The sequence below is a fragment of the Eucalyptus grandis genome, chromosome 3 (assembly GCF_016545825.1).
Source record: "Eucalyptus grandis isolate ANBG69807.140 chromosome 3, ASM1654582v1, whole genome shotgun sequence".
NCBI classification, from domain to species: Eukaryota; Viridiplantae; Streptophyta; class Magnoliopsida; order Myrtales; family Myrtaceae; genus Eucalyptus; species Eucalyptus grandis.
In genome coordinates, this window is record NC_052614.1 from 48,264,845 (window position 1) to 48,290,276 (window position 25,432).

The 25,432-nt window shown below is 42.6% G+C and overlaps 3 protein-coding genes across 4 annotated transcripts; 2 read left to right on the top strand and 1 right to left on the bottom strand.

Annotated features, from left to right (window-relative positions):
- Nucleotides 1–3,936: 3,936 nt before the first annotated feature.
- On the bottom strand, nucleotides 3,937–22,366 carry LOC104437604 (chaperone protein ClpB3, mitochondrial). 2 transcript variants are annotated; one of them, XM_039308873.1, is made up of 10 exons: nucleotides 22,197–22,366; nucleotides 10,310–10,528; nucleotides 9,978–10,215; nucleotides 9,003–9,198; nucleotides 8,292–8,346; nucleotides 8,035–8,185; nucleotides 7,434–7,742; nucleotides 6,555–6,820; nucleotides 5,529–6,458; nucleotides 3,937–4,773 (listed from the first exon to the last, which is right to left on the bottom strand). In XM_039308873.1, the coding sequence occupies exons 2-10, from the start codon at nucleotides 10,502–10,504 to the stop codon at nucleotides 4,465–4,467; spliced, it is 2,649 nt and encodes an 882-aa protein (XP_039164807.1). In that variant the 5' UTR covers nucleotides 10,505–10,528; nucleotides 22,197–22,366; the 3' UTR covers nucleotides 3,937–4,464. The 2 variants fall into 2 exon arrangements, with proteins under 2 accessions (XP_039164807.1, XP_010048890.2); XM_010050588.3 differs by lacking the exon at nucleotides 22,197–22,366 and adding an exon at nucleotides 11,514–11,914.
- On the top strand, nucleotides 12,536–13,497 carry LOC104438652 (adenylate isopentenyltransferase-like). Its single transcript, XM_039309701.1, has 2 exons — nucleotides 12,536–13,181; nucleotides 13,220–13,497. Exons 1-2 carry the CDS (start codon nucleotides 12,536–12,538, stop codon nucleotides 13,495–13,497), a joined length of 924 nt encoding a protein of 307 aa, XP_039165635.1.
- A 591-nt stretch (nucleotides 22,367–22,957) lies between the features above and the next one.
- Nucleotides 22,958–23,947, top strand: LOC104439822 (adenylate isopentenyltransferase). Its single transcript, XM_010052837.3, has one exon. It carries the CDS (start codon nucleotides 22,958–22,960, stop codon nucleotides 23,945–23,947), a length of 990 nt encoding a protein of 329 aa, XP_010051139.2.
- The last annotated feature ends 1,485 nt before the right edge of the window (nucleotides 23,948–25,432 follow it).

Genomic DNA, 25,432 nt, shown 5'->3' on the forward strand with positions numbered 1-25,432 from the left:
GTTTTCGGGCAAGGGAGATGGCACACTAATAGTCTTCAATTTAAGTGAAATAAGCTGCCATTATAAGGAAATTTTGGATCTTTCCTAGCGGACAAAACCAAGAAAGAAAGTTATTTGCCAAAATACATCTGATTTTTTTCTTTGGTTGGAAAACACATCCAATTTGACCTGACATGGAGTGCATCATTTGTTAAGGATAACAACGCATGGCTCCTTCAAATTCAAAATATTTTAGATTAGTTAATACTTTTATTATTTAGTTATTATTGTAACAGACTAATTAAAAATATTTGAATTAATCCATTCTTATCTCATGTAATTGTTACCATAGTTATTACTATAACAGATTCAAAATTCAAAATATTTTGAAATTCCATGTAATTATTGTAACAACTAGTAGATAAACTCTATAAATAGAACACTATCTTAGAATTTATTTTTACATGTTATTAGAGCACTGGCAAACGCCACAGCAGAAGTGGTATGGCTACAATCACTGTTACAGGAATTGGACATTTCTCAATTAAAACCCCCATCCATTGGTGCAGCAATTTAGGGATAAAAGTATCTTATGGTGAATCCATTTTTTCATGCCAGACCAAAGCATATTGATGTAGACTTTCATTTCGTCAATCATTTAGTGTCATAATGCAAACTCGAGGTTTGCTTCATATTTATATGTGACCAAATTACAGATATCTTCACGAAGCTCTCTCAGACGATGTTGACATGATATGCTCAAATCCAAGTTGAAGATCATCCAAAAGACCACCTTCAACTTGTAGGAGCTTGTTAAGTATAGCAATGCATGACTCATTCGAATTCAAAATATTTTTGGATTAATTAATGCTTTAATCTTCTAGTTATTAATGTAGTTATTATTGTGATAGACTAATTCAAAATATTTGAATTAGTCCATTTTTATCTCATGTAATTATTACCGTAGTTATTATTGAAATAGAATAATTCAAAATTCAAAATATTTTGAATTTAGTCCATGTAATTATTGAAACAACTAGTAGATAAACTTTATAAATACAAGCACGATCATAGAATTAAAGCATAAGCGAAACTTATGCTCAAACTCAATGCCTATTTTTACACCATCTATCCTTCCACATTCATATTTTGAAAAAATAAGTGGAGTCAACCCAAAAACACAAGACAAAGATAAATAATAAGATATTAACTATGGGTGTCCAGATATTTATTAAAAAGAGCTCATTCAGAAAATTCCACAGCTTCTAGTACAACAACAATTATCAGCCATGAAAACTGACTGTTCTTTTATTTGGCAAAAAATGAATGATTTAGAAAAACACTTTTTTATAAAAAAAAAATGATTATTTACATACTTTGTAACGATAATTTAAAATTTTTTTATTCATTATTGATAGTAAAACAATCCCATTTATCAACCCATTTATTATTCGTGAAACAATCCCACTTTAGATTAAATAAATTATTATTTATCAATATCTTTGTGGGCTTATCGGTATGGTTCATATAATAAGAAAGAACCAGAAGCCACATGCTTACGAAAAGAGCCTCAGCTTCTCTCGGCGGTGGTAGTGGAGTACTGCTGCATTACCCGTGCATGAAAATTCGTGCGGAAGCTATTTTCTGGTGCGGGGTACGGCGCACGACAAGGCGTGGGAACGCGTCACTTTCCTCCTTCCACCCTTCTTCTTTTTTAATCATCCGGTGAAGGCCAGCTGGAAGAGTTGCAAGATATATGCGGGGCCCGAGTGAGAAACTTCCCGGCGGGACCCGCGCGTGGGCCGGACGGCTGGCTCCCCCTGATTGGCCGGTGCACGTTAATTACGGTGCAGGAGGGAGCAGGGGAAGATGGGGCGCCGAGGGATGGAGTAAATGGAGGAGGGGGGAGAGAAGGGAGGAGGAGCAGCAGCAGTGAGGGGCATGTGCGTACGGTGCAGGCGCAGGTGCATTTGCTGCTCTGGCTTGTTTACTGGTTTGGGCTTCGGTTCTTGGTGGAATCACGGTCGAGCCACTGGTGTCTGATCTGATCACTTGCTTCGATCCTGTCGTTTTGTCCATGCGTTCGTGGAGTGTCAGCAGCTGGTGCTTGGGATCTGCAGCTGAACTGAGGACACTCTCTCTTCCCGTCAGAAGGAAGGAAGGAAAGGATTTTGATTGTTTTGCTGTTTCTGTTTTGATCAGCTCCAATGGTTTGAGAAAGAAGTTATGATATGATTTGAGTCAATGTCGTTCACAGCCAAATGAAAAAAGTGGCCCTTCTGGTGGGATCTAATATTAATCCCACCTTTTAGTTTGGTAGAAGAATGCCAAAAGAGAAAAAGAATAAAAATTCATAGGTTATTTATGTAAGTGCGAATCTCAGTACCCTTTAATTCATATACCCAAAATCATTTTCATGTTATAGAAGATTCCAAATTAATACTCATCCCAAAGTCAATTCTTATCTCGCAAAAAACCCGTAAATCAATATTGCCAACTTGAATTCACTCTTCGTTATAATGCACATGTATCGACACACATGAATTTCCTAGGTTGGATTTGTCTTGCAATCATCTTGACACATACATTTAGATGGAATTTCAACATAGGGGTAAATTTGGGTTAATGGTCCTAGTATGAAATTTTCTTGTGAGATGAAAACCGGGTTGGGATAAATTTGTAAATGGATAACAACTCATTATGTAAGACCCAAATTTGTTCAAAATGTGTCGTGAACTTATCGATTGACGTGAATCCGTATTCCTTCCCACATGCAATGCGTGAAAGGACGGGAGTTTTGGAGTGCCTCCAAATTCCGCTATGATCCATGGTATCGAAGCGAACAAAAAAGAAGCTAGACATACTCATTGTAATCAGCCAAAAGAGCCTTGGACCACCGATATGTGAAGGCACGTCCCAAGCAACATGGGGAAGTATTAGAGTACAACTGTACTAGGAGCACGGTAAACATTGATGTCGTTGGCTTGTTGGGACACCATCTCCACCTATAGAAACTGTGTTGAAATACACGGACAACGTTGACACGATCCACATGGGCTGATATTATAAGTAATAGTTAATACCATAAAAAATGCCGACACCTTCACATTAAAAGTCCGCCTTAGCCCGACATTGTCCTCAAAGACATTAAAGATAAGAACCAAAAATCGATATATTTATTTCAAATTTACTCAAATTAATTTTCATTAAATTTTCAATTAATTTTTATTCAAATTACTAAATTAAATATTACATGGCAAAGTTATAAATGAATATGATAATTTATGATTCTACCATTCATTACCATAAAAGATGTATCGAATATAATAATTTTATGATTTGTCATGATATTAATTAATTTAATGGAAACTCACGAAGAGAAAATTCATTATAAATGTATCAATTTGATATTTTTAGTGATAAAAATTAATTTGAAATAAATTTACCACATATTTGTTACCTTGGAATTTTTGTTGGTTAGAAAATTAATTTGTAGTAAATTTGTTACAAGTATATTGGTTTGAAATTTTCACGATATTAACCCTACACAAAATGCCAATTCCTCAGTTGATGGTGTTCGGGTTCTAACGCTTATTCTAGCTTGAATTATCCCAAAAGCCAGTTATATGAGCAATTCATTCTCTATGTTCGAAATCATAGTCTTGCAGAGAATCCTCAGTCATTTTCTGAACTCGATGGTTCGACGGTTCCACTGGCATCAAGGGCGGATTCGTAAAACGACCCATGAGAGAGAGAGAGTTCCTCGCATCCGTTCGGCCAAGAGCGTGATGTATTGAAGCAGTTTCTGTTCCTGGATTGCGACAGGCTAACCGACGGCGAGATCGAATCCTTAAAAAGAAATGCAATGATTCTGGCGACGTCGCGTCACATGAAGTGCAGAGAATGAGAAGACTGGAATGGACCCCGGTCATCATAATGCAATTGCTCCCGCAAATATAGCAAAATTGCCAGCCCTTAGAAGAGTGACGGAGCTACCGTTCTGTGCAAATGATGGGTCTGGACATTTGACATTAACCGATTTCCGGTTCGACGCGAATCCCGCTAAGTAACAGTCTCCCACGGTTGTTGGAAAAGCTTTTCTCAGATTCTCTAGCTAGTGTAGTAAAGCCGTGTGGGCAAGGAACAGCAATCATAAGAGTAACCCTCTAACCTTTTGCTCTGGAATCAGCAAAGCTCATGCCAGTTTAGCAAAAAAGTTCACTGAAAGTTCAAAGAAACATTTAACTTCGACATCGAAACCGGCCGATCAATAGGGTGGAACTCGTGCAGCATGGGACATTATGTACCGGTACCTTATCTCCAGACAAACCGGCTCAAGGTCTGCGGTTGGTTGTAACTATCTCTGACTCGTTGTACACTCGAAGCTAACTGAACACTTGACCATCAAGACCAAAAACTTATTACTCACCAGAACGACGCAGGGCAGCATATGTACAAGCAGCATGAGACGTGAGTTACTCAATGTTAATCATTGGCAACCATCGCATCCATTGGGCTGCTCTCCAATCTCTTGATGCACAACCTTTTCTGTGGGGGAAGGTCCTTGGCTGAAGGCGACGTAACAGCGTCGACAATCACCGAGTCATCCTCCTTGAAATCTCCTCTCAGTATACCCATAGCGATTTCGTTCTCAACCAACTGTTGGATCACCCTCTTCACGGGCCTGGCACCAAAATTTGGATCGAAGCCCAATGTCCCAAGAAGCTCAATGGCATCCTCAGTGTAGTGAAGGTCAATTTTCCTCTGTTTTAGCCGTTCTTTCAACCGGTGCATCTGCATCAGGTGGAAATTGGACCATCGTTATGTTTGCTACAAAACTCATATGGAATGTGCTAGGTGCGTTTTGACACAACACATGAATTGTGTCGGATGTGTTACTCAGAAAGGTGCATTCTTAGCAAACATACAGGAACTAAAAGGCTCTAGGCATCCTGACATTTAAACAATAACAATACGGCTTAACAAAATCGATCATTTAAAGATTTAAAAGCATTGCAATATAACTCCTTTTCCCACATACAAAACTTCCAAATCATAAAAGTAACCAGAAATAAAGATTCATCTTTTTTTGGACTTTTGCATCACAAAACAATAGTTATCAACGTTTTTCACCCAAAAAAAAAAAAAAAAAAAAAAAAAAATAGTGATCAACGTGTAAACCATGAGAAACCAAGTTACTTAAACTGCAGTAAGAGAATGCACAGAAGCTTTACGCGAGCACATTGGTAACCTATGTGGTTGTGCCATTGCTTCCCCTATTTCGGCATTTCATTCTCTATTTGGCCCTTTGTTAGCACCAGTCAAGGATAAAAGGTTATGATAAAAACTTTTATGCGATAAAGCATAATGTCATGATAAAAGGTTGAAAAACAAAAGCTAGTTCTGCCTTTTCAATTTACCCCACTGAGAAGATTTGACACAATATTGCAGCTTGCATATGCATCTATTGGTAGAGTCTTTTTTGTGATTAAGCTTACACAATGCAACACCTCCAAGGAGAAAATAACAGTGAGCTCAAGATTAGTTACCTGGAGCTTCACAATTTTGCCAATTTCCTTGGAGTCCAGTGGCTGGAATACAATGTACTCATCAATTCTATTCATAAACTCTGGGCGGAATGTTTGTCTGGCCAACTCAACAACTTGTCTTTTCATAATGTCATAAATTACTTCCTTAGTGTCAGTTGTATTGCGGAGAGTTTCAAGTATAAAGTGAGAACCAATATTAGAAGTCATTATCACGACACAGTTTGTAAAACTGACGGTCCTTCCCTGGGAATCAGTTATTCTTCCATCATCCAACAGCTGCAACAAAATGTTGAACACGTCGTGATGTGCCTTCTCAATCTCATCAAAGAGCACAACTGAATAAGGTCTTCGGCGAACCACTTCAGTCAGCTGCCCACCTTCTTCATATCCCACATAACCGGGAGGCGCACCCACCAAACGTGAAACTGCATGTTTCTCCATATACTCGCTCATATCTATTCTAACAAGAGCATTTTCTGTGTTGAAGAGAAATCCAGCTAAAGCCTTAGCAAGCTCAGTTTTGCCAACACCAGTAGGGCCCATAAACATAAAACTTGCTATTGGTCGGTTTGGATCAGATAATCCAGCCCTCGAACGACGGATTGCATCAGCTACTGATTTGACTGCCATATCTTGACCAACCACCCTCTTGTGGAGAACCTCCTCCAGCATTACTAGCTTTTCCTTCTCAGATTGTTGAAGGTTCGACAAGGGAATGCCAGTCCATTTGCTGACAATTTCAGCAATGTCAAGATCAGTGACCTCTTCTCGTAACAAAGATTTTCCTGATTTCCTGAATTCTGCAAGATTCTTTTCAGCCTCTTCTAACTGGTGCTGAAGGGAAATGAGTGTTCCATATTTGAGCTCAGCAGCACGGTTTAAGTTGTATTCACGCTCGGCAGCTTCCATCTCCAGGTTAACTCTATCAATCTGTTAGATAACAGATGGAGAGAAAGTTCAAATCAAGGTAAAAATATGCAAAAGGAAGAATCATGAAAGAGAATTATATAGGGGTAGCAGAGTGACCTCCTCTTTAATTGATCGAATCCGAGTCATAAGAGCCTTTTCACTTTCCCACTGCTCCGTCAGTTCTTTTTGCTTCTGTTTAAGCGAATTTAAGTCATTTTCCAACTTATGCAACCTTTCTTTAGATGCTTTATCTGTGTCATTCTTCAGAGATAACTTCTCCATCTCTAACTTAAGCACAGCTCTGTCTATCTCATCCAATTCAGTAGGCTTAGATGTAATCTCCATTTTCAGCTTTGCCGCGGCTTCATCAACTAGATCAATGGCTGAAGGAAGAAACAACATAACCATATACGATTAGACAACAGAAGGAGCAGGAAAGATGTGTCTATTGAGGTAAAGTAGAGGAGCATTCAAGACAAGACGTTGGAATAAATTACATCTTCTCTTTATACACTTAAGATTGTTCTATCACAATGGTTGTATTTCTCAAAGTATGTGAGATGGAATTATCCAAAACAGTGGCGTAACAACATTGTACTCCTAAGAGAGTATATAAATAATGAAGAAAATAATAGAGAAAAATATTAAGCAAACGAAGGGGAAGAAGAAAATAGGAGATAAATCAAAGTAATAGCTGACAGAAAATACTATACTGCTAGCAACTATATATTTGAAATTGCAATGCAAAATTTTCTTTTATAGTTAGGTGCCCCAGCAAAAGAAAAAAGATACTGTGCAGTTAGAGTCTTTGCGCATTATTGCTGGGATTTAATTCGTCATTCTCAACAACAGGAACATTAATTATCATTTGAAAAATTTTACAGGTATATGTCATTATCAATTGAGGGGAGTTGATTAGTTGCTCATATGCATGGGAAATAGCAAGAGTCATAAGCACAGAAATACAATCCAACACTGATAAAATTCATAGATTACCTTTGTCAGGCAGAAAGCGTTCAGTAATATAACGATCTGAAAGGACAGCAGCTGAAACAAGGGCACTGTCTGATATTTTAACGCCGTGGTGTAGTTCATACCGCTCACGCAATCCGCGAAGAATGGAAATTGTGTCCTCAACAGATGGCTGCCCACAAAACACTTGCTGAAACCTACGCTCCAGAGCAGCATCCTTCTCAAGGTACTTCCTGTACTCGTTCAGTGTTGTTGCACCTATGCAACGTAGCTCACCACGACCTAACATTGGTTTCAACAAGTTCCCTGCATCCATTGCACCACTTGCCGCTCCTACATACAAAACACAAGCAGTAGTTTTCAATAAACAGCTTGCATTTGGCATGTGGGAATAAACAGAAAAAAGCAGCACATAGGAATCTGAATAAAACCATCACATGAAAAACAAAAGCAAAATGAAAACATGAAAAAAATTAGATTATACTAGAATTTGCATGATTACAAAGTCCAACAATATGACATAGAAATAAATGACTTTTCATGCATGTCGAAAAACTGTTTTACATAGTCCCCAATAACAATGATAGAGATAGAACCAGGAAAAAATAGCAAGAAGGATACACACCTGCACCTACAACAGTGTGGATCTCATCAATGAACAATATAATCTGTCCATTTGAGGCTGTTACTTCCTTCAAGACAGCTTTCAGTCGTTCCTCAAAATCTCCACGGAACTTAGCGCCTGCAACTAGTGCTCCCATATCCAAGGAAATCAACTGCATAGGTCGAGATCAAGCAGACATCCTTTTAGCAGAAAGCTCTCCGGAAAATCACATTATGATCTAACCAACTTATCTTGGTCAAACAGCCAAGAATTACAACCTTTCTGTTCAACAGTGGCTCTGGTACATCCCCACGGACTATACGTTGAGCCAACCTGTTAAGAGTGAGAATTAGGCCAAAGAAATTACCATACAATCCATAAAGTTGCAACATTAAAACCAGGAACCATGTCACTAGACATCCTCACTCCCAAAATTGCAGTAACACGTACATAGTTTAACAATGGCTACTCTCATAATACTCTCCACTACAAAGCAAAAGTTGCTGATAGCTAAAAGGATGGAACCATCACACTGAATGAGTGCCGCCAGCACTCTTTTGAACTAGTTTAGCTCTAGATTTAGATCTATAGAAAAAACTATAGAGCCCTAGAGTGTTTCCCTTGAGAATAACTGCAACACCACTGCACCTTATCAGGAAGGTCAATTATATCTTCACAAACAAAGTCTCCTCTATTATGACATCATCATAAAAGAAAGGAAGCAAGTCTTTCGTCCATCAGAAAAATGATTTGCATGAGTAATTTGATCCTGATAACTAAGACAGAACTAAAAAAGGTTAAAAACATTGAACTATTCATATGACACTAAATAACAGCAATGTTACACTGGGAGCTCCATGAATGATTCTTCATGATGCATGCTGGCTGCATACACCAAAAATATAGGCAAAAGAAAAGAACAAGTCTAACAACGCATCAGGGACTAATATACTAAGCCTTAGAAAATAAGACTGAACTGAGAAACCTACCCTTCAGCAATTGCGGTTTTCCCCACACCTGGCTCACCAATAATTACTGGATTATTCTTGGTTCTCCTACATAATATTTGAATGCAACGCCGGATCTCATCATCACGACCAATAACAGGATCAAGCTTGCCCCGCCGAGCCATTTCTGTCAAGTCATTGCCATATTTCTCAAGTGCTTGGTATTTTCCTTCCGGGTCTGTTTGTAGGAGACCAAAGTACTGTTATGACTGATGCAATAGTAGTCAAAGAAGCAAAGAAAATAGACCAGGAATCAACAATAGAAGGTCTTCATGCTTTGGGAGGACAATAACAGATTATGTGCTACAACATGCACATTAGAGGGAATACTTAGTGAGCTGAGAAACATCGTGAAAGGTTCGAGATAAAGCTGAGAAGTACAGTGCAGCATTTGACATAAAGTTTTAGAAGCTTCAGTTAAGCATGAAAATATCTTCATCTTCCTAGAGCAAATATCCTGAACACTTGAGATTCTGAAAGCATATCTTTTTCTGATGGTTGAATATCATCAATAGTTTCAACATGATTATTCCCTCAAAACAGATGGTTCTTGGCAGGATGAAGAATTGTTCCATGGCAGCTTCCAGCAGCACTGCTTCTCATCTCACAACTGACAAGCAAACTCTCACTGTCCCTATGGACTTCTAATAAACAGAGTAACAAGCAAAGTCCATCAGGAAAGCAGAAGCCCATCCCAACAACAACCCAGATGTACTTAGTTCAACAGCAAGTGAAGGCTATGCAGAGTTCATTGATTAATGAAGTTTCATGAAGACAATGGCTAGCCTGTCTATGGGGAATCAATGTCACAAATATTGTTAGCCTGTTCAAATCCTAACAATTGCAGGAACCTCTGAGAAAACATGGGAAGCAATGTTTTATATGGACTGATGTCTTCCAAAAGTATCATGTGATTCACAAAAAAAATCGTTGAAGTTGTATAACAATAGGATTTACTTTGATCTGTTACTCTTTGATTTCCACGAACAGCTTGAATGGCCTCCCTCAAATCCTTCTCACTGACCTGGAGATTTCGAAATAATTGCTGCCCAAACCTCTTATCAGAATAAAAGGCCAGTAAAAGATGCTCCACAGAAACAAAATCATCTCCCATTTCTTTCTTGTACCTCCGAGCATTGTCCAAAAGGGAGGCAAGATGTGAGCCCATTATAGGGCCACTAGTCTCACCCACAACCTGGTGCAAGATCACAGAGTGTTACCAAACCCCAAATAACCTCTGGAGAAAGACAAAATTGAATTGAAAAACAAACATATAACTGAATACATGCCTTTGGTTGTTGGGATATGAAATTGTCCACAGCCTGCAAAACTGATGTGTTGTCAAGACCAGCTTTAGTGAGAATTCTCCTGCCTAAACCATCCTTTTGCTCCAAAAGAGCTTTCATTAGATGCTCAGTTTCCACCACTTGTTGTTTGCAAACTCTAGCTGCATCAACAGCGCCAACAATGCCCTCCCAGGCCATCTCAGTGAACTCTGATGGATTTGTCTGAGTCAAACAAAGTCAGACTTCAAGTACATCCATTAGAAAAAACATAACAAATGAAACAGGCAGACATCTCTTCCAGAAATTCCGACTAAACGATGATGAGGAAAAAATTGCCAGGTCAATCCTGCTATATTAAACACAAAGGTCCAGTAAATTCAACAGGATTAAGAGAGAATTCTTCAATATGAGATGCTTACTTGGTTGGTAAGTAACCTTTGAATGTTTATCACATTAAACTCCAGTCCAACATATCTTGAACTTTGAAGGAAATCAAAAGCAAAACATGCCAAGTACAGATTCATCACCAAAACACGAAAAAGTTAAACAGCGAACTTTATACTTTGTATGTCTAAAATCAAACACTTAGTTTTAACTCAAGGAACTGTGTTAACTTGTAAAATCAAGGAACTGCCGCCTCCCCTGCTAAGAAAATGTAATAGGTACTCAAGTGTTAGGCGGACCTTCATAAGCAAAAGCTCACGAAGATGGGGAAGTTGAATGCAGAATTTTGGTAAATTTGCAGCTTATAATCCTCCAAATTATACCATAAAGAACCGTCAAACGATATTTTTAATTTAACATTCATTGCGAATACAGCCAAAAGTAACGCACTTTAGTGATACCGGAGAAAAGTTTATTTGTTAAGCTTATGATGTCTACGTCGAACGCCCCATACATCTCTATTCTATAACTGCAGAACCTCGAAAGATCATTCCTAGAGGCGACAGTAGTCACAGCATAGCACAAAAAGCACCAAACTTAAGTCCCAAAAGCTTCAGCAACCCCAAAAGAAGACAACAGACAAACTGCTTTAAACTCAAATCTTAAACTCTAACTCCAACATAGAAACCTCAAATAAAATGGAAATGTCATAGGCTCTAGCATCGAGCCGACACTGAGGAAACAAAAACACTTCAAGATCACACCTTTCGATGATATCACAAAATACCCGCATTCAAATAATGAAATTCGATCGAATTCCAACCTGAGACGCGCTCGCGGCGGTCGAGTAAGCCCGAGAGGGCAGGCCAGAGCCCCGCGAACCGAAGCCGACGACGCCGCGGAGCTCGACGGCCCCGGCGGATACCGAGGACGCGAGGACATTAGCCGGGCGAGGCGGTGGGCCGGTCAGTGGGTGAACGGAGTTCCCGAAACCAGGAACGGAGCCGGAGAGCGAGCGAGGGCGGGAGAGGGCACGGGCGGCTCCGGCGGCGGCGGAGGAGCGTTTGGGAGGCGCCGAGGCGGCGTTTATGGCGGCGAAGGCGGTCTTGGTGAGCTTGGAGGTGGTTCTCCTCGTGGCCATGGAAGGAGGGCGGGAAGGGTTCTGAACTGGGTAGTGAAGATGAAGAAGATGAAATTCTGAAGGAGGAGAAAGGGAAAGAGGGGCGGTGGCGATTCGGTGATGCTTGGGGAGTGGGCAAGAGGAGGAAGGTTGTGGAAGGAAGTGGCAGCTTCTTCTGCTTCCGCCTTTTTTTTCTTCCCTTAATTTTTCCGAACGCAGTTTCGGATTTTACGAATTTCCATGTCGGCATGCGCCGGGCCCACTGGTCTTGCCACGTCAGAGGCGTGATTGCTAGATTGGGCTCATGGGCTCCATAGGCACCGACCTGGGCACCACCTCTTAAAATCCTTTTGGAGTAGGGAACGGGGTAGTGAAGAAGATGAAGAAGATGAAATTTTGAAGGAGGAGAAGAAGGGAGGAAGAGTGGGGTGGCAATTCGGTGATGCTTGGGGAGAAGTGGGCGGGGGGAGGAGGAACGTTGTCCGGAAGGATATGGAAGCTTTCCTATGCTTTTTCCCTTCTATTTTTTGAACACTTCCCGTTCATTTCTCTGGACAGTGTTTAGCATTTCACGTGCATGTGGATGAGGAGCTCTATAAAAAAAACGAATATGGACCTTCCTTGCTTCATCTCTCCCAAGCTTCCTTCCTCCCCTCCCATAGCCACCACCACCACCACCCCGAGAGCAACTCCGCCCACCCCAAGCCCCCTCCCGTTGTTCCCCAATGTCCTCCTCCTCTGCAACCGCCCACCGCACCCTCCGCCCCCGCGCCAAGGTGGTTGTCATCATGGGTGCCACCGGGTGCGGTAAGTCCACCCTCTCCATGTACCTCGCCTCCCGCTTCCCTTGCGAGGTCATCAACGCCGACAAAATGCAACTCTACCGGGGCCTCGACATCACCACCAACAAGATCCCCCTCGCCGAGCGCCACGACGTCCCCCACCACCTCCTCAGCTCCTTCGACCCGAACGATGGCGAGATGACCCCGTCGCAGTTCCGCTCCATCGGCCACGCAGCCATCTCCGGCATCGCCTCCCGCGGGAAGCTCCCCCTCCTCGTCGGCGGTTCCAACTCCTTCATCCACGCTCTCCTGGTGGAGCGGTTCGACCCCGAGGCTGGGGTTTTCAGCGGGCTCGGCTCGGCGGCGAGCCCCGAGCTGAGGTACGACTGCTGCTTTCTGTGGGTCGACGTGTCGCCGCCCGTCCTGGAGGAGTACCAGTCGAAGCGCGTGGACGAAATGCTCGACGTGGGCGCGTTCGATGAGCTCGCCGGACACTACGACCTGCGCCGGACCAACCCGGGGGGTTGGGCCTGCCTGAGGAAGGCCATAGGCGTGCCCGAGTTCGACCGTTACTTTATGACCTACCCGCCGCCGTGGGGGGTTGGCCCGGGGACGGGTGGCGGCGGGAGGATGCGGGGATGCGGGAAGACGATCCGGGGCGGGAGGGTGCATACAAGGAGGCGGTGCGAAAGATAAAGAAGAACGCGGTGGAGCTGGCGAAGTGGCAGATTATGAAGATCGAGCGGCTGAGAGGGTCCGGGTGGGAGCTGCATAAGCTGGACGCGACGGAGGCGGTCCGGCTGGCGATGGCGGCCAAGGAGGAGGGTGGCGGCCGGTCCCGGGACGTTTGGGAGAGTGAGGTCGTGGAGGCCAGCGTGAAATTTGTGGAGCGTTTCTTGTGGTAGAAGCAGGTGGCGTGCTATCGTTCTTGATTTTTTTCACTGCCCTATGTTACGTATTTCATTAATTATATTTAAGCATATATAGATGTACAGCCTTGAAATTAAATGATTCGTTCGATGGAGAGCGTTTTTAAGGAATCGGGGAGGGGGCGGGGGGCGCTTTCGTTGACAAAATCCCCGTTGACTTCCGTCTCCATCCCAAGATTTGTCGGTAAATTGTTTTCGAGGTATTTGTCAAATAATCTAATAAAAAATACCTGTGATGTTCGATACTTCTCTCGTGGTGTGCCCGATCAATATTTGGAGGACTGAATTATTCTTTTATCACTTTTGATGTAAGCATTTCGAATGGTTAACCGATGTTTCGTTGTTTTTTTTTTTTTGGGTAAAGGAAATTATACCGATTTTCCTTGTTGATACCACAAGACTAGTGCAATTCCAACACTCATTACAAGTTAGGCCTCTTGGAGTTTCTGTCTAATTACTATTTAGGTTTTCGGATGTGGTGCGTGGTGTTAGATTTAGCGCGTTCCGCGGTAAATGCACGGGAAAATGCACTGCCCCTATCTCTGAACTCAGTGCTTTATGGAGATCTTGCCGGCCTCGGAACGGACGTGTTTGCCCTCATCGATCCCAACTTTCAATTCAATGGGCTACATGTGGTTATCAAATAAATTTTTATTTTCAAAATAAAATTTTATATCATTATCAAATATGTATTTTTATTTAGAAACTCATCTAAAAATATAAATAAATTTTTCTATTTTTATTCCAAAATTAATTTCTAGTAAGGATGATTATCATTCGTGTCCTATCAACTTGATGTTAACGCCAAACATTAGAGATTTCGAGCAAGCTTTTGAGGGAGATAACGGAAACGTCCAATTTCCTCCTTCTAATTTTAAAATAATTGTCTTAATTAAGAAAAGTAAATGTTAAACCGCGAATATTAGTAAAATAATTCCCAAGATACGCCGGAAAAGAACATTTGAGATTGTCCGCGTGTTGGCACTGAGTTTTTTGTAATCTCGAAAGGCGCAACTTTAATCTGGTCGTTAATCGAAAAATTAGTTGGCCGAGGATGCGTCCACTCCGCCGTCCTGCCTCTGTTTTGTATGCACCTTAATTTAAGTGATCAATAAGGTATTAACTATTAAAGAGAGTCATCTGCTATTTAATTTGGAAGAAAAGAAATAGCATCATTTTCTGGAGTGAAACACTTGAGGTTTCGGCTTTGAAGAATCAACTTGTCAAAGTTGTTAAAGATAAAGTGTTGACCTTTAGCAACGTGTCGGACAACTTTCGTAACAAGTGTCTTCAACGAGGGTGGAGCTTTGACTCTTATGTTTTTGTTGGTGGGCCTGCCCATTCTCCTTAGTGGTGCTTCTTCTGCTAGGGTTGGTCAATTGGTGCTGTTCCTTCTAGGTTTGCGGCCCCGTTGTTGTGTTGTGCTACCTTGCTGACAGTTGTGTTTTTTGTTTTTTTTTGCTTGGTGGCGATTTTTATTTGTTTGCCGGTCTGTTTCGGTTTCCTTGTTTTCCGTTGTTTTTGTTTTCTTTTACATCGGCTCCCTTTACTCTCTTTGCTCATGCATCATGAGTGAAAGTTTTTGGCGCGGCATTTTGTATAATTGGCTTTTGCTCTATATATTCTTACCTTACCAAAAAAAAAAATATTAAAGAGAGTCACGGTTGCGCTGCCTATCTGGAATCTTAATGGGGGATGATCAAGCAAGCCTTTTTGATTAAGCCCTAATTATTAGAAGATCAAGCGCTCTTTTCTTCTTCTTCTTTTATGGGAGGAAAAGACGAGTGGATGCAATGGTTGTTCCCCTGTCCTTTGGCTGTTCCGTGCATTTAAGGCTCATAGGAATGGTGTTTATTCGGAAGAGACTTTATCCTTTTTGCCTAAATTTGACAAGATTTTGTGTGGCTATTATACACGACCCACCTTCATCGTTATTGATTAGGTGACTAAGGTTTGAAAAATCGACGAGTACTTAAATTGCTGGCGATAGATGGGACACCCAGTAACATGAATTGTATATGTAACTTGCTGTTGCAATGTCAAAAGCTAACATAAGAATAATAAAGTGGGAGGGGAGCCCACCGCCAAGTTTATCTGCTTAAAGAGCATTGAAAATGTTGTTTTGGAGACGATAACGTTCTCGTCCGATCCCCACTTTCCATCATGCCGATTCCCTTGTCCTCTTTAGGAAAAGGACGGGCCGAGAAATCCACATCGATAATGTCAGTTTACTAAAAAGCTTGAGACCGAAATACTCGATTTAATGCGAGCAAGCTAAAATCGTTTACTCTTGAAGCCCAGCATTTGTTGAATAACGCCGCTGTTCCTAAAGCGATCAAGAGTAAATTCGGAGGTTTGATCAAGGGAGCTGCAAACGTAGCATGCAAGCAAGTCTCTTCGACCATTAGGAGCCATCAATTCACACGATGAATCTGGCTAAAAGGTCCATTAATTCGTGTTTGATCCTTTGCGTTTCCTCTTATCAAGAAAAACAATAATCAGTGGCTACCGACTAAGCTACGTGGCCTAAATGGTGAACGATCGGAAGGAATGGAGATGGGACGGTGCGGGCGTTCAAACTTCAAATTTGTAGGCCTATGAAACTAGGATGCTTTTTAATTAATCGCCACTCGGTTTCGGTCTCCAGTGTCTAGAACCCAACCCATACATGCCCAGTTTGTAAATGCCTATAGAGAAGAAAAAAGAAAGAATCTGACTCCTTCAATTGGAAAATTAATCATTTAAAAATCATTTTTTGAAAAATTAATTGAAAGAAATGCTGGGCAAATAGTATTGTTTTTTGAAATTTGTTGACAAATTGATATAGTAACTGATAAATGGATGCTTGATGACGTCTCATTTGCCTGCACATAGATTTGGTATTTATAATTCACTTTGCTCATCAAAAAATAGTTCCAATAAGTCAAAGCATTATTGAAGACTCATTGCTCAATCCAGCTGAAAAGCATACATACATACATAATGTAAATCATCCAAGTGTCTTTATCTCCGAAAATACGTGGTTGAAATTAGATACCCCTTGATCCCTTAATTAAGAAAAAAGGAAATTTTTAAGATGCAAAATTGGATATCTACAAAAGTACATTTTAATTATAGTTTTCTTAAATAATCTAAAGGCACGAGCGTGGAAACTTAGCTATTTAGAGATTCATTCAACATACAACATGCTTTATAAATTGGTTAAATTTCAACTTTTGAGTTGTACAGGCAAGCCTCAACGAAAAGCACTGTGTGTGGTTATTAAAGCTTTTTGAAAAAGGGGATTCTCAGATAGTCCAAAATTGATATTTTTTGCTTTTTGTTGGCCCCCTTAAAGGACGTGAAGGATCGTACCGTCTCATCTGCACGCTCGTTTACGCAAATATTCTCTCAAAATTTACTATGTCAAGCATTAACGCGTTTGCTTTATGAATCACCATTCTCACCTCCTATCCCCTTATCTTATTCCGTTGACATTTTCGTTACGCACATGTATCTCAGCCATAGTAAAAAGCAGAGAAGAAAGGAAGGAGAACCGGGATCGTGCCTTTGACTATGCAAAATAATGGGGAGAAACTCTCGCGTAGGGAACTACCGAGGAAGAAGAAGCCTCGTCAATTTGAGGATAATAAAGCAAGGGAATTTTCGATGAAGTTGACAATAACCATCCCGGTGAATAGATTTGTTTCCGTAACGAAATATCTTTCATCTATAATAATCCTTCAATTTTTTTTAGAAATAATAAAGATTTTGTACTAATTCTGAATATAAGATATCAAATGCAATATAAATGTCAAATTTCCAATTTCGAATAGAATTGTACTACTTGACAACGAACTTGTTAACATTGAGGATGAGTTCAAACTGTGCTAGAATCTAATTGACGACATAATTTGGGGATAAGTAGACACAATGCCGGAATTTAATCAACGATAATGCATTGAGATATAAGACATAACACCGGAATCTAATCAACAACGTTGGACTAGGATAGAGAATACAACGTTGAAATTTAATTGACGACGCAACATCATGGTGTAGATACATGCTAGAATCTAAACAATGACAAGGATCTAAGAGCTATAGCTATGAAAACTAAAGTGTAGTACAAGAGATGTAAAGATAAAGGGATAACATGTTGATTGATTCTTTCGCGGGGGGAGGTGTCATGCTAGATGACTGATGGTATTTATAGAGAAGCTTGGTAATTGCTGAACAATCATTCCTCTTCTAATAACCGCTTCAAGCCTTATGCACATTGCCTTTTCCTCTGCAATGACCTTGCCTATTTGCTTTACAACTGTTTGGATTGTGTTTCGATGCTCTCTGATTTATCAACAATGATTTCATGGCCGGGTCTTTGTATGTCAACTGCTCCTTAACCATGAATACCTTTGGCGCTTTCCTGAATATTTCAAATGTTTTCATCTAAAACTTACTGTGGCATCACTTGAATAGCCATCAAAGATCCGTCATCGTATTTCAATAGCTAAACACGGGATGACTTCTTGCCTTGCTGTCGATTATTGAGTCTTTGTCCTTCGAATTATCGATAATTGATCATATAATAATACTCTTATGATATTCATGTGATCTTGCTTGACTTTATTATATCTTCCATTTTGGTGATCGATATGTAATAATACGGTTAACTTTGAGTGTCAACAAGATCAGAGAAGATCACGACCAAGGACTATGACAATTTAGGCAATTTTAACATTGAACCTCTTGCCGAATTCTCGGACCTTTCAAACGATTGCCCCCTGTAATATTCCGAATGCCCTTTTGACGAAAATCCATGTGAGAGTGGGGTCAATCTGAAAAACCCTTTATAGATGCGTCAATTCAAGCACGCCATACCAGCAATAGCATGCTTCTCAGGCCAAAAGAAAAAGAGAAAACAAGTGTACTTTTTTTTTTATCTGCTCGGGATAACCCTCAAGAGCAGTAAATATGAACCGATGTCTATAAAATTCTATGTTCTTCATTTTTCACTTTTTCCTCCTACATTTTGAGGTTTTGCTGCAGTACTTTAGGTTATATAAGTCTCTCATTCTTGATTGAAAACTTGGTTGATACAAGGTATTGAAAGAGAGACGATGTAGTTGATATACCATTCTCTTCCCCGCCTTCTGCATACAAAAAAAAAAGTACAATTTAGTTTATCAATCTAAGAGATAGAAACATGTTTTTTTGAATTTTTTCCTCTTTTTATAAGTATGTTATATTAGCTCATCAAGAATGAATGGTACAAATTGAACAAATTTACTGACAGGGGAAACTACCAATTTGGAATATTCACCTGATTTTTCTCCGGGCATCTCGATTCACAAAATTAGATGGATTCATAAAGATCGAAGTTCCATGTCGTCGCAAAACAAAAATCCTAGGTCGATCGCTTCCTTTCCCTTTTTCCCTCATCACGGGCCATAAATCGATCATCCGTGCGTTGGTTTTGCCTCCCTTCATCGATTCATCTCATCTTCTCCATCAAACCCACAATCCAGATTCTCTGCTCTCTGCTTGCCCGCGCCGCTCAGACAAAATCCCAAAAGCTTCGAAAGCTGCAAGTTGCTGACTTCTCTCTCGAATCTCCTTCTCCCACGATCTCAAGGAATGCGGCGACGCCGTGCTCGTCGAAGAAGATGACCGCAGTCGAGGCGAGAGGCTCGACCGGTTGCTGATGGACTCCGATTCCGACTTCTGCGTCGGCGGGTCGAGTTTCGTCCTCCAGCTCTCCTCAGCCGACGAGCTCTTCTCCGACGGCAAGATCCTTCCCGACGAGATCAGGAGGGACGGAGTGGTAACTGCCGACCACAGTAATTGTCTGCCGAATACCTTGGTCTCATCCTGCTCCTCCATCTGGGACACCAATTTCTAGTGCTGCGTTCACGGAGAAGAGGAGTCTGAAGGAGCTCCTCTTCGGACAGCTTCGACGACGACGACGACGAAGGGGATGAGAAGCCGCTGCCCAAGCCATCCTGGCAGTTCAAGTGCACTTAATTGTGACGTCGCCAAGAGCAGAGGACCGATTCGGTCGCTGCAGTTCCTCTCGCGGAGCAACTCGACCGGTTCAGTTCCAAATCCACAGGACAAATTCGCCTCCAAGGACAACCCGAGGCAGAATTTGCAGAAAGAACCCCTCCATATCAAGTCAGAGATGGTCGTCGGAGTCATATCAATCTTCCTTGGGCATGCCATCTTCGTACGGCCTGTCGCAATCGCAGAAGCCCCCGACGACGAACAAACGATACAGACCCAGCGTGAGTGAGGGTCAATCCTGAATTGAATTTTCAGCCCCACGTCAAACGATCAGGACGGTGAGCTTGTTCGGGCTCGGCTCGCTTTTCTGTAATGGCAAGGTCAGAAAGAAGAAGAAACGAGTCATCCTGATCAATCTGCTTTGTTAATTTGCATTAGCACAGAGAGAAAAAAAAGAAGAAATGAGCTTTTTGAACGCTTCTGGTTTTGGTGCACATGTCTATAGATTTCGTGGTGGTAGATATGGCCCATATGGGGGACCTCATGGAATTAGCATGGGATAAGGTTCTCGAAAAGAATTCCAGGAAAATATAATGTACGGAATGCATGTTTAAAGATCAGGTTTCGTTATCTTTCGAAATTTCAATTTTCCCCCTTCCCGTTTTCTTGTTTTATTTGTTTGTGGGAATTCCCCTTTTTCAATCTTCAACTATCTGTTGTTTACTTCTACTAGCGTCGCACCACGTGCGTCGCACATGACCTGGTGATGTTGGGCTATAATTTATCATGCCCCAGGACTCTGCTCTTGCCCTCTTTTCGTTAGACTCCTCTCTGTTTCTGTCCGCCTCCTTGTGTTCACCTTGAGAAGTTATAGTCGATCTTCCTTCGCTGAACCCTCCCACTTACCTCTCTTTACATAACGCTTCTCTTCTTTGGGTGAATACAGCTGAGAGGATCGGCCCTCAGATGGGATCCGATGGAGGCCCAGCTCTAATCACCATCCTCGCTTTGGCTGTAGTGAGATTGTAAGTGCTCTAACAACAACAACCCAGATGGACTCAGTTCAACAGCAAGTGGAGGCTACGTGGAGTTCATTGATTAATGAAGTTTCGTGAAGACAATGGGCTAGCCTGTCTATGGGCAATCAATGTCACAAATATTGTTAGCCTGTTCAAGTCCTAACAATTACAGGAACCTCAAAGTAAACATGGGAAGCAATGATAAGGACCGATGTCTTTCAAAAGTATCATGTGAACCACAAAAAAAAATCATCGCAGAAGTTGAATAACAATAGGACGTACTTTACCCATCGGTGGGCAACTGAGTTGGTTCGGCTTTGGGCACTTCACTGCAGAGGTCCCAAGGTCAAAATTCCGCAGTTGCTAACACGTCTTAAGTGAGGGGCCATGGTAGTGGGATCCTGTGCTAGCTTTCCCCCCGGTATTGACATTTGATCCGAGGTACACCGCGCACTGTACGGGCCGTGGATTGGCAATTAGCGTAAGCAAAAAGTCGGCCCAGCAGATCCTGGGTCACCAAAAAAAAAAAAAAAAAAAAAAGATATACTTTGATCTGTTACTCTTTGATTTCCACAAACAGCTTGAATGGCCTCCCGCAAATCCTTCTCACTGAGCTGAAGATTTCGAACTAATTGCTGCCCAATATCTTCACAGAAACAAAATCATTTTTTTCTTGCACTTCTGAGCATTGTCCAAAAGGGAGGCGAGATATGTGCCCATTATAGGGCCACTAGCATCGCACAAAACCTGGTGCAAGATCACAGATTGTTACCAAACCCCAAATATCCTCTGGAGAAAGACAAAATTGAATTGAAAAACAAACTTATAACTGAATACATGCCTTTGGTTGTTGGGATATGAAATTGTCCACAGCCTGCAGAACTGACGTGTTGTGAAGACCAGCTTTAGTGAGAATTCTCCTGGCTAAACCATCCTTTTGCTCCAAAAGAGCTTTCATTAGATGCTCAGTTTCCATCACTTGTTTGCAAACTCGAGCTGCATCAACAGCACCAATAATGCTCTCCCAGGTCATCTCAGTGAACTCTGATGGATTTGTCCAAGTCAAACAAAGCCGGACTTCAAGGAACTGTGTTAACTTGTAAAATCAAGGAACCGTTGCCTCCCCTGGTAAGAAAATGTAATACCTACTCAAGTGTTAGGTGGACCTTCATAAGCAAAAGCTCACGGAAGATGGGGAAGTTGAATGCAGAATTTAGGTAAATTTGCACTCATAATTCTCCAAATTTATACCATAAAAAACCATCAAACGATATTTTTAATTTAACAGTCATTGCTAATACAGCCAAAAGTAACGCACTTTAGTAATACCGGAGAAAAGTTCATTTCGTTAAGCTTATGATGTCCACATCGAACGCCCCATACATCTCTATTCTATATCTGCTGAACCTCGAAAGATCATTCCTAGAGGCGACAGTAGTCACAACATAGCACAAAAAGCACCAAACTTTAAGTCCCAAAAGCTTCAGCAACACCAAAAGAAGACAACAGACAAATTGCATTAAACTCTAACAGCAAAACCTCAAATAAAATGGAAATGTCATAGGCTCCTAGCATCCAGCCGACACTGAGCGACAAAAACACTTCAAGATCACACCTTTCGATGATATCACAAAATACCCGCATTAACATGATGAAATTCGATCGAATTCCAACCTGAGACGCGCTCGCGGCGGTCGAGTAAGCCCGAGAGGGAAGGCCAGAGCCCCGCGAACCGAAGCCGACGACGCCGCGGAGCTCGACGGCCCCGGCGGATACCGAGGAGGCGAGGACATTAGCCCCGCGAAGCCGTGGGCCGGTCAGCGGGTGAACGGAGTTCCCGAAACCGGGAGCGAGCGAGAGCGGGGGAGGGCACGGGCAGCTCCGGCGGCGGCGGCGGCGGAGGAGCGTTTGGGAGGCGCCGAGGCGGCGTTTCTGGCGGCGAAGGCGGTCTTGGTGGGCTTGGAGGTGGTTCTCCTCGTGGCCATGGAAGGAGTACGAGAGGTTTCTGAACTGGGTAGTGAAGAAGGAGAGATTTTGAAGGAGGAAGAGAAGGAAGGAAGGAAGGAAGGGGGGTTGACTCGGTGACGCTTGGGGAGAAGGGGGCGGGGAGGAAGGTTGTGGAAGGAAATGGAAGCTTCCGCCTATGGTTTTCCTTCTTTTTTTAATTTCTCCGAACAGTGTTTCGGATTTACGCATTTCCATTTCCACGTGCATGAGCTTTCGTCATCTCGTAGGTCTTGCGGCATCTCCGTACCAGCTTTTAAGAAAAGCGAATATTGACCTACCCCTCCCGGAATCGTGTCCCTACCCCAAGCTTAAGTTCATGGTCCACCTCCCTTCCTCTTTTCACTCCCCACTATTATAGCCACCACCACCACCACCACCACCCCAAAGAACAACTCCAACCACCCCAAGCCCCCGCCCGGTGTTCCCCAATGGCCTCCTCCTGTGCAGCCGCCCACCGCCGCCTCCGCCCCCTCGTCAAGGTGTTCACCATCGTGGGTGCCACCGGGTGCGGCAAGTCCCGCCTCTCCATGGACCTCGCCTCCCGCTTCCCTTGCGAGGTCATCAACTCTGACAAGATGCAACTCTACCGGGGCCTCGACATCACCACCAACAAGATCCCCCTGGCCGAGCGCCACGGCGTCCCCCACCACCTCCTCAGCTCCTTCGACCCGAACGGTGCCGAGATGACCCCGTCAGAGTTCCGCTCCCGCGGCCACGCAGCCATCTCCGGCGTCGTCTCCGGCGGGAAGCTTCCCCTCGTCGTCGGCGGTTCCAACTCCTTCATCCACGCTCTCCTGGTGGAGCGGTTCGATCCGGAGGCTGAGGTTTTCAGCGGGCTCGGCTCGGCGGCGAGCCCCGAGCTGAGGTACGACTGTTGCTTTCTGTGGGTCGATGTGTCGCCGCCCGTCCTGGAGGAGTACCAGTCGAAGCGCGTGGACAAAATGCTCGACATGGGCGCGTTCGATGAGCTCGCCGGATACTACGACCTGCGCCGGACCAACCCGGGGGGTTGGACCTGCCTGAGGAAGGCCATAGGCGTGCCCGAGTTCGACCGTTATTTTATGACCTACCCGCCGCCGCGGGGGGTTGGCCCGGGGGACGGGTGGCGGCGGGAGGATGCGAGGATGCGGGAAGACGATCCGGGGCGGGAGAGTGCATACAAGGAGGCGGTGCGAAAGATAAAGAAGAACGCGGCGGAGCTGGCGAAGTGGCAGATTATGAAGATCGAGCGGCTGAGAGGGTGCGGGTGGGAGCTGCATAGGCTGGACGCGACGGAGGCGGTCCGGCTGGCGATGGCGGCCAAGGAGGAGGGTGGCGACCGGTCCCGGGACGTTTGGGAGAGTGAGGTCGTGGAGCCCAGCGTGAAATTTGTGGAGAGTTTCTTGTGGAAGAAGCAGGTGGCGTGCTATCGTTCTTGATTTTTTTCACTGCCCTATGTTACGGATTTTATTAATTATATTTAAGCATATTTAGTAAGAGAATTGTCGAATACTTAAAGCGACGATTATATGTCATGAGAAGAAAGTTGCAGCCTTAAAAGATGTACAGACTCAAACTATCGAAATGAAATGACTCGTTCGATCGAGTGTTGACAAAATCCCGTTAACTTCCGTCTCCATCCCAAGATTTGTCGGTAAATTGTTTTTGAGGTATTTGTCAAATAATCTAATAAAAAATACATGTGATTTTCGATACGTCTCTCGTGGTGTGCCCCATCAATATTTGGAGGACTGAATTATTCTTTTATCATGTTTGATATAAGCATTTCGAGGGCACTGGTTAACCGATGTTTCGTTGTCGATACCAGAAGAAGACTAGTTTTTTTTTTTTTTGGGGGGCGGGGGTGGGGCGGCTTCGCTTTATGGAGATCTTGCCGGCCTCGGAACGGACATGTTTGCCCTGTAGTCCTCATCGATCCCAACTTTCAATTCAATGCGCTATATACAGGCCCGCCGTTTGCATCCATTCGTGTGAGGAAAATTATATATCGTTATCAAACAAATTTCTATTTCAAAAATAAAAATTTTATATCGTTATTAAATGCATACTTTTATTTAGAAACTCATTTAAAAATATAAATAAAATTTTTATTTATATTCCAGAAATTAATTTCTAGTAAGGATGATTATCATTCGTGTTTTATCAACTCGATGTTAATGTCAAACATTAGAGATTTCGAGCAAGCTTTCGAGGGATATAATGGGAAATGTCCAATTTCCTCCTTTTAATTTTAAAACAATTCTCTTAATTAAGAAAAGTAAATGTTAAACCGCGAATATTAGTAAAATAATTCCCAAGATACGCCGGAAAATAAAATTTGAGATTGTCCGCGTGTTGGCACTGAGTTTTTTGAACTCTCGAAAGCCGCAACTTTAATCTGGTCGTTAATGGAAAAATTAGTTGGCCGAGGATGCGTCACCGTTGCGCTGCCTATCTGGAAAATATGCAAGTCGCCGTACTCTTCCGCAGGCCATCCGCCGTGGATTGGACATTCACAAGTAGTCACATCTAGCGATTTGCATTCCATCCTAATGGGGGATGATCAAGCCTTTTTTATTAAGCCCTAATTATTAGGAGATCGAGCGCTCTTTTCTTCTTCTTTTATGGGAGGAGAAGACGAGTGGATGCAATGGTTGTTCCCCTGTCCTTTGGCTGTTCCGTGCATTTAAGGCTCACAGGAATGGTGTTTATTTGGAAGAGACTTTATCCTTTTTGCCTAAATTCGACAAGATTTTGTGTGGCTATTGTACACGACCCACCTTCATCATTATTGATTAGGTGACTAAGGTTTGAAAAATCGACGAGTACTTAAATTACTGGCGATAGATGGGACACTCAGTAACATGAATTGTATATGTAACTTGCTCTTGCAATGTCAAAGCTAACACAAGAATAATAAAGTG

Excerpts from the sequence above, each read along its gene's own strand:
- LOC104439822 (XM_010052837.3), top strand. The coding sequence starts at position 22,958 with ATGGCCTCCTCCTGTGCAGCCGCCCACCGCCGCCTCCGCCCCCTCGTC.
- LOC104437604 (XM_010050588.3), bottom strand. The coding sequence starts at position 11,831 with ATGGCCACGAGGAGAACCACCTCCAAGCTCACCAAGACCGCCTTCGCC. Across the intron at positions 10,216-10,309 it reads TCATATCCCAACAACCAAAG|GTTGTGGGTGAGACTAGTGG; the intron begins GCATGTATTCAG and ends ATCTTGCACCAG. Across the intron at positions 8,347-9,002 it reads AAAACCGCAATTGCTGAAGG|GTTGGCTCAACGTATAGTCC; the intron begins GTAGGTTTCTCA and ends CACTCTTAACAG.
- LOC104438652 (XM_039309701.1), top strand. The coding sequence starts at position 12,536 with ATGTCCTCCTCCTCTGCAACCGCCCACCGCACCCTCCGCCCCCGCGCC. Across the intron at positions 13,182-13,219 it reads TTACTTTATGACCTACCCGC|AGGATGCGGGGATGCGGGAA; the intron begins CGCCGTGGGGGG and ends GGTGGCGGCGGG.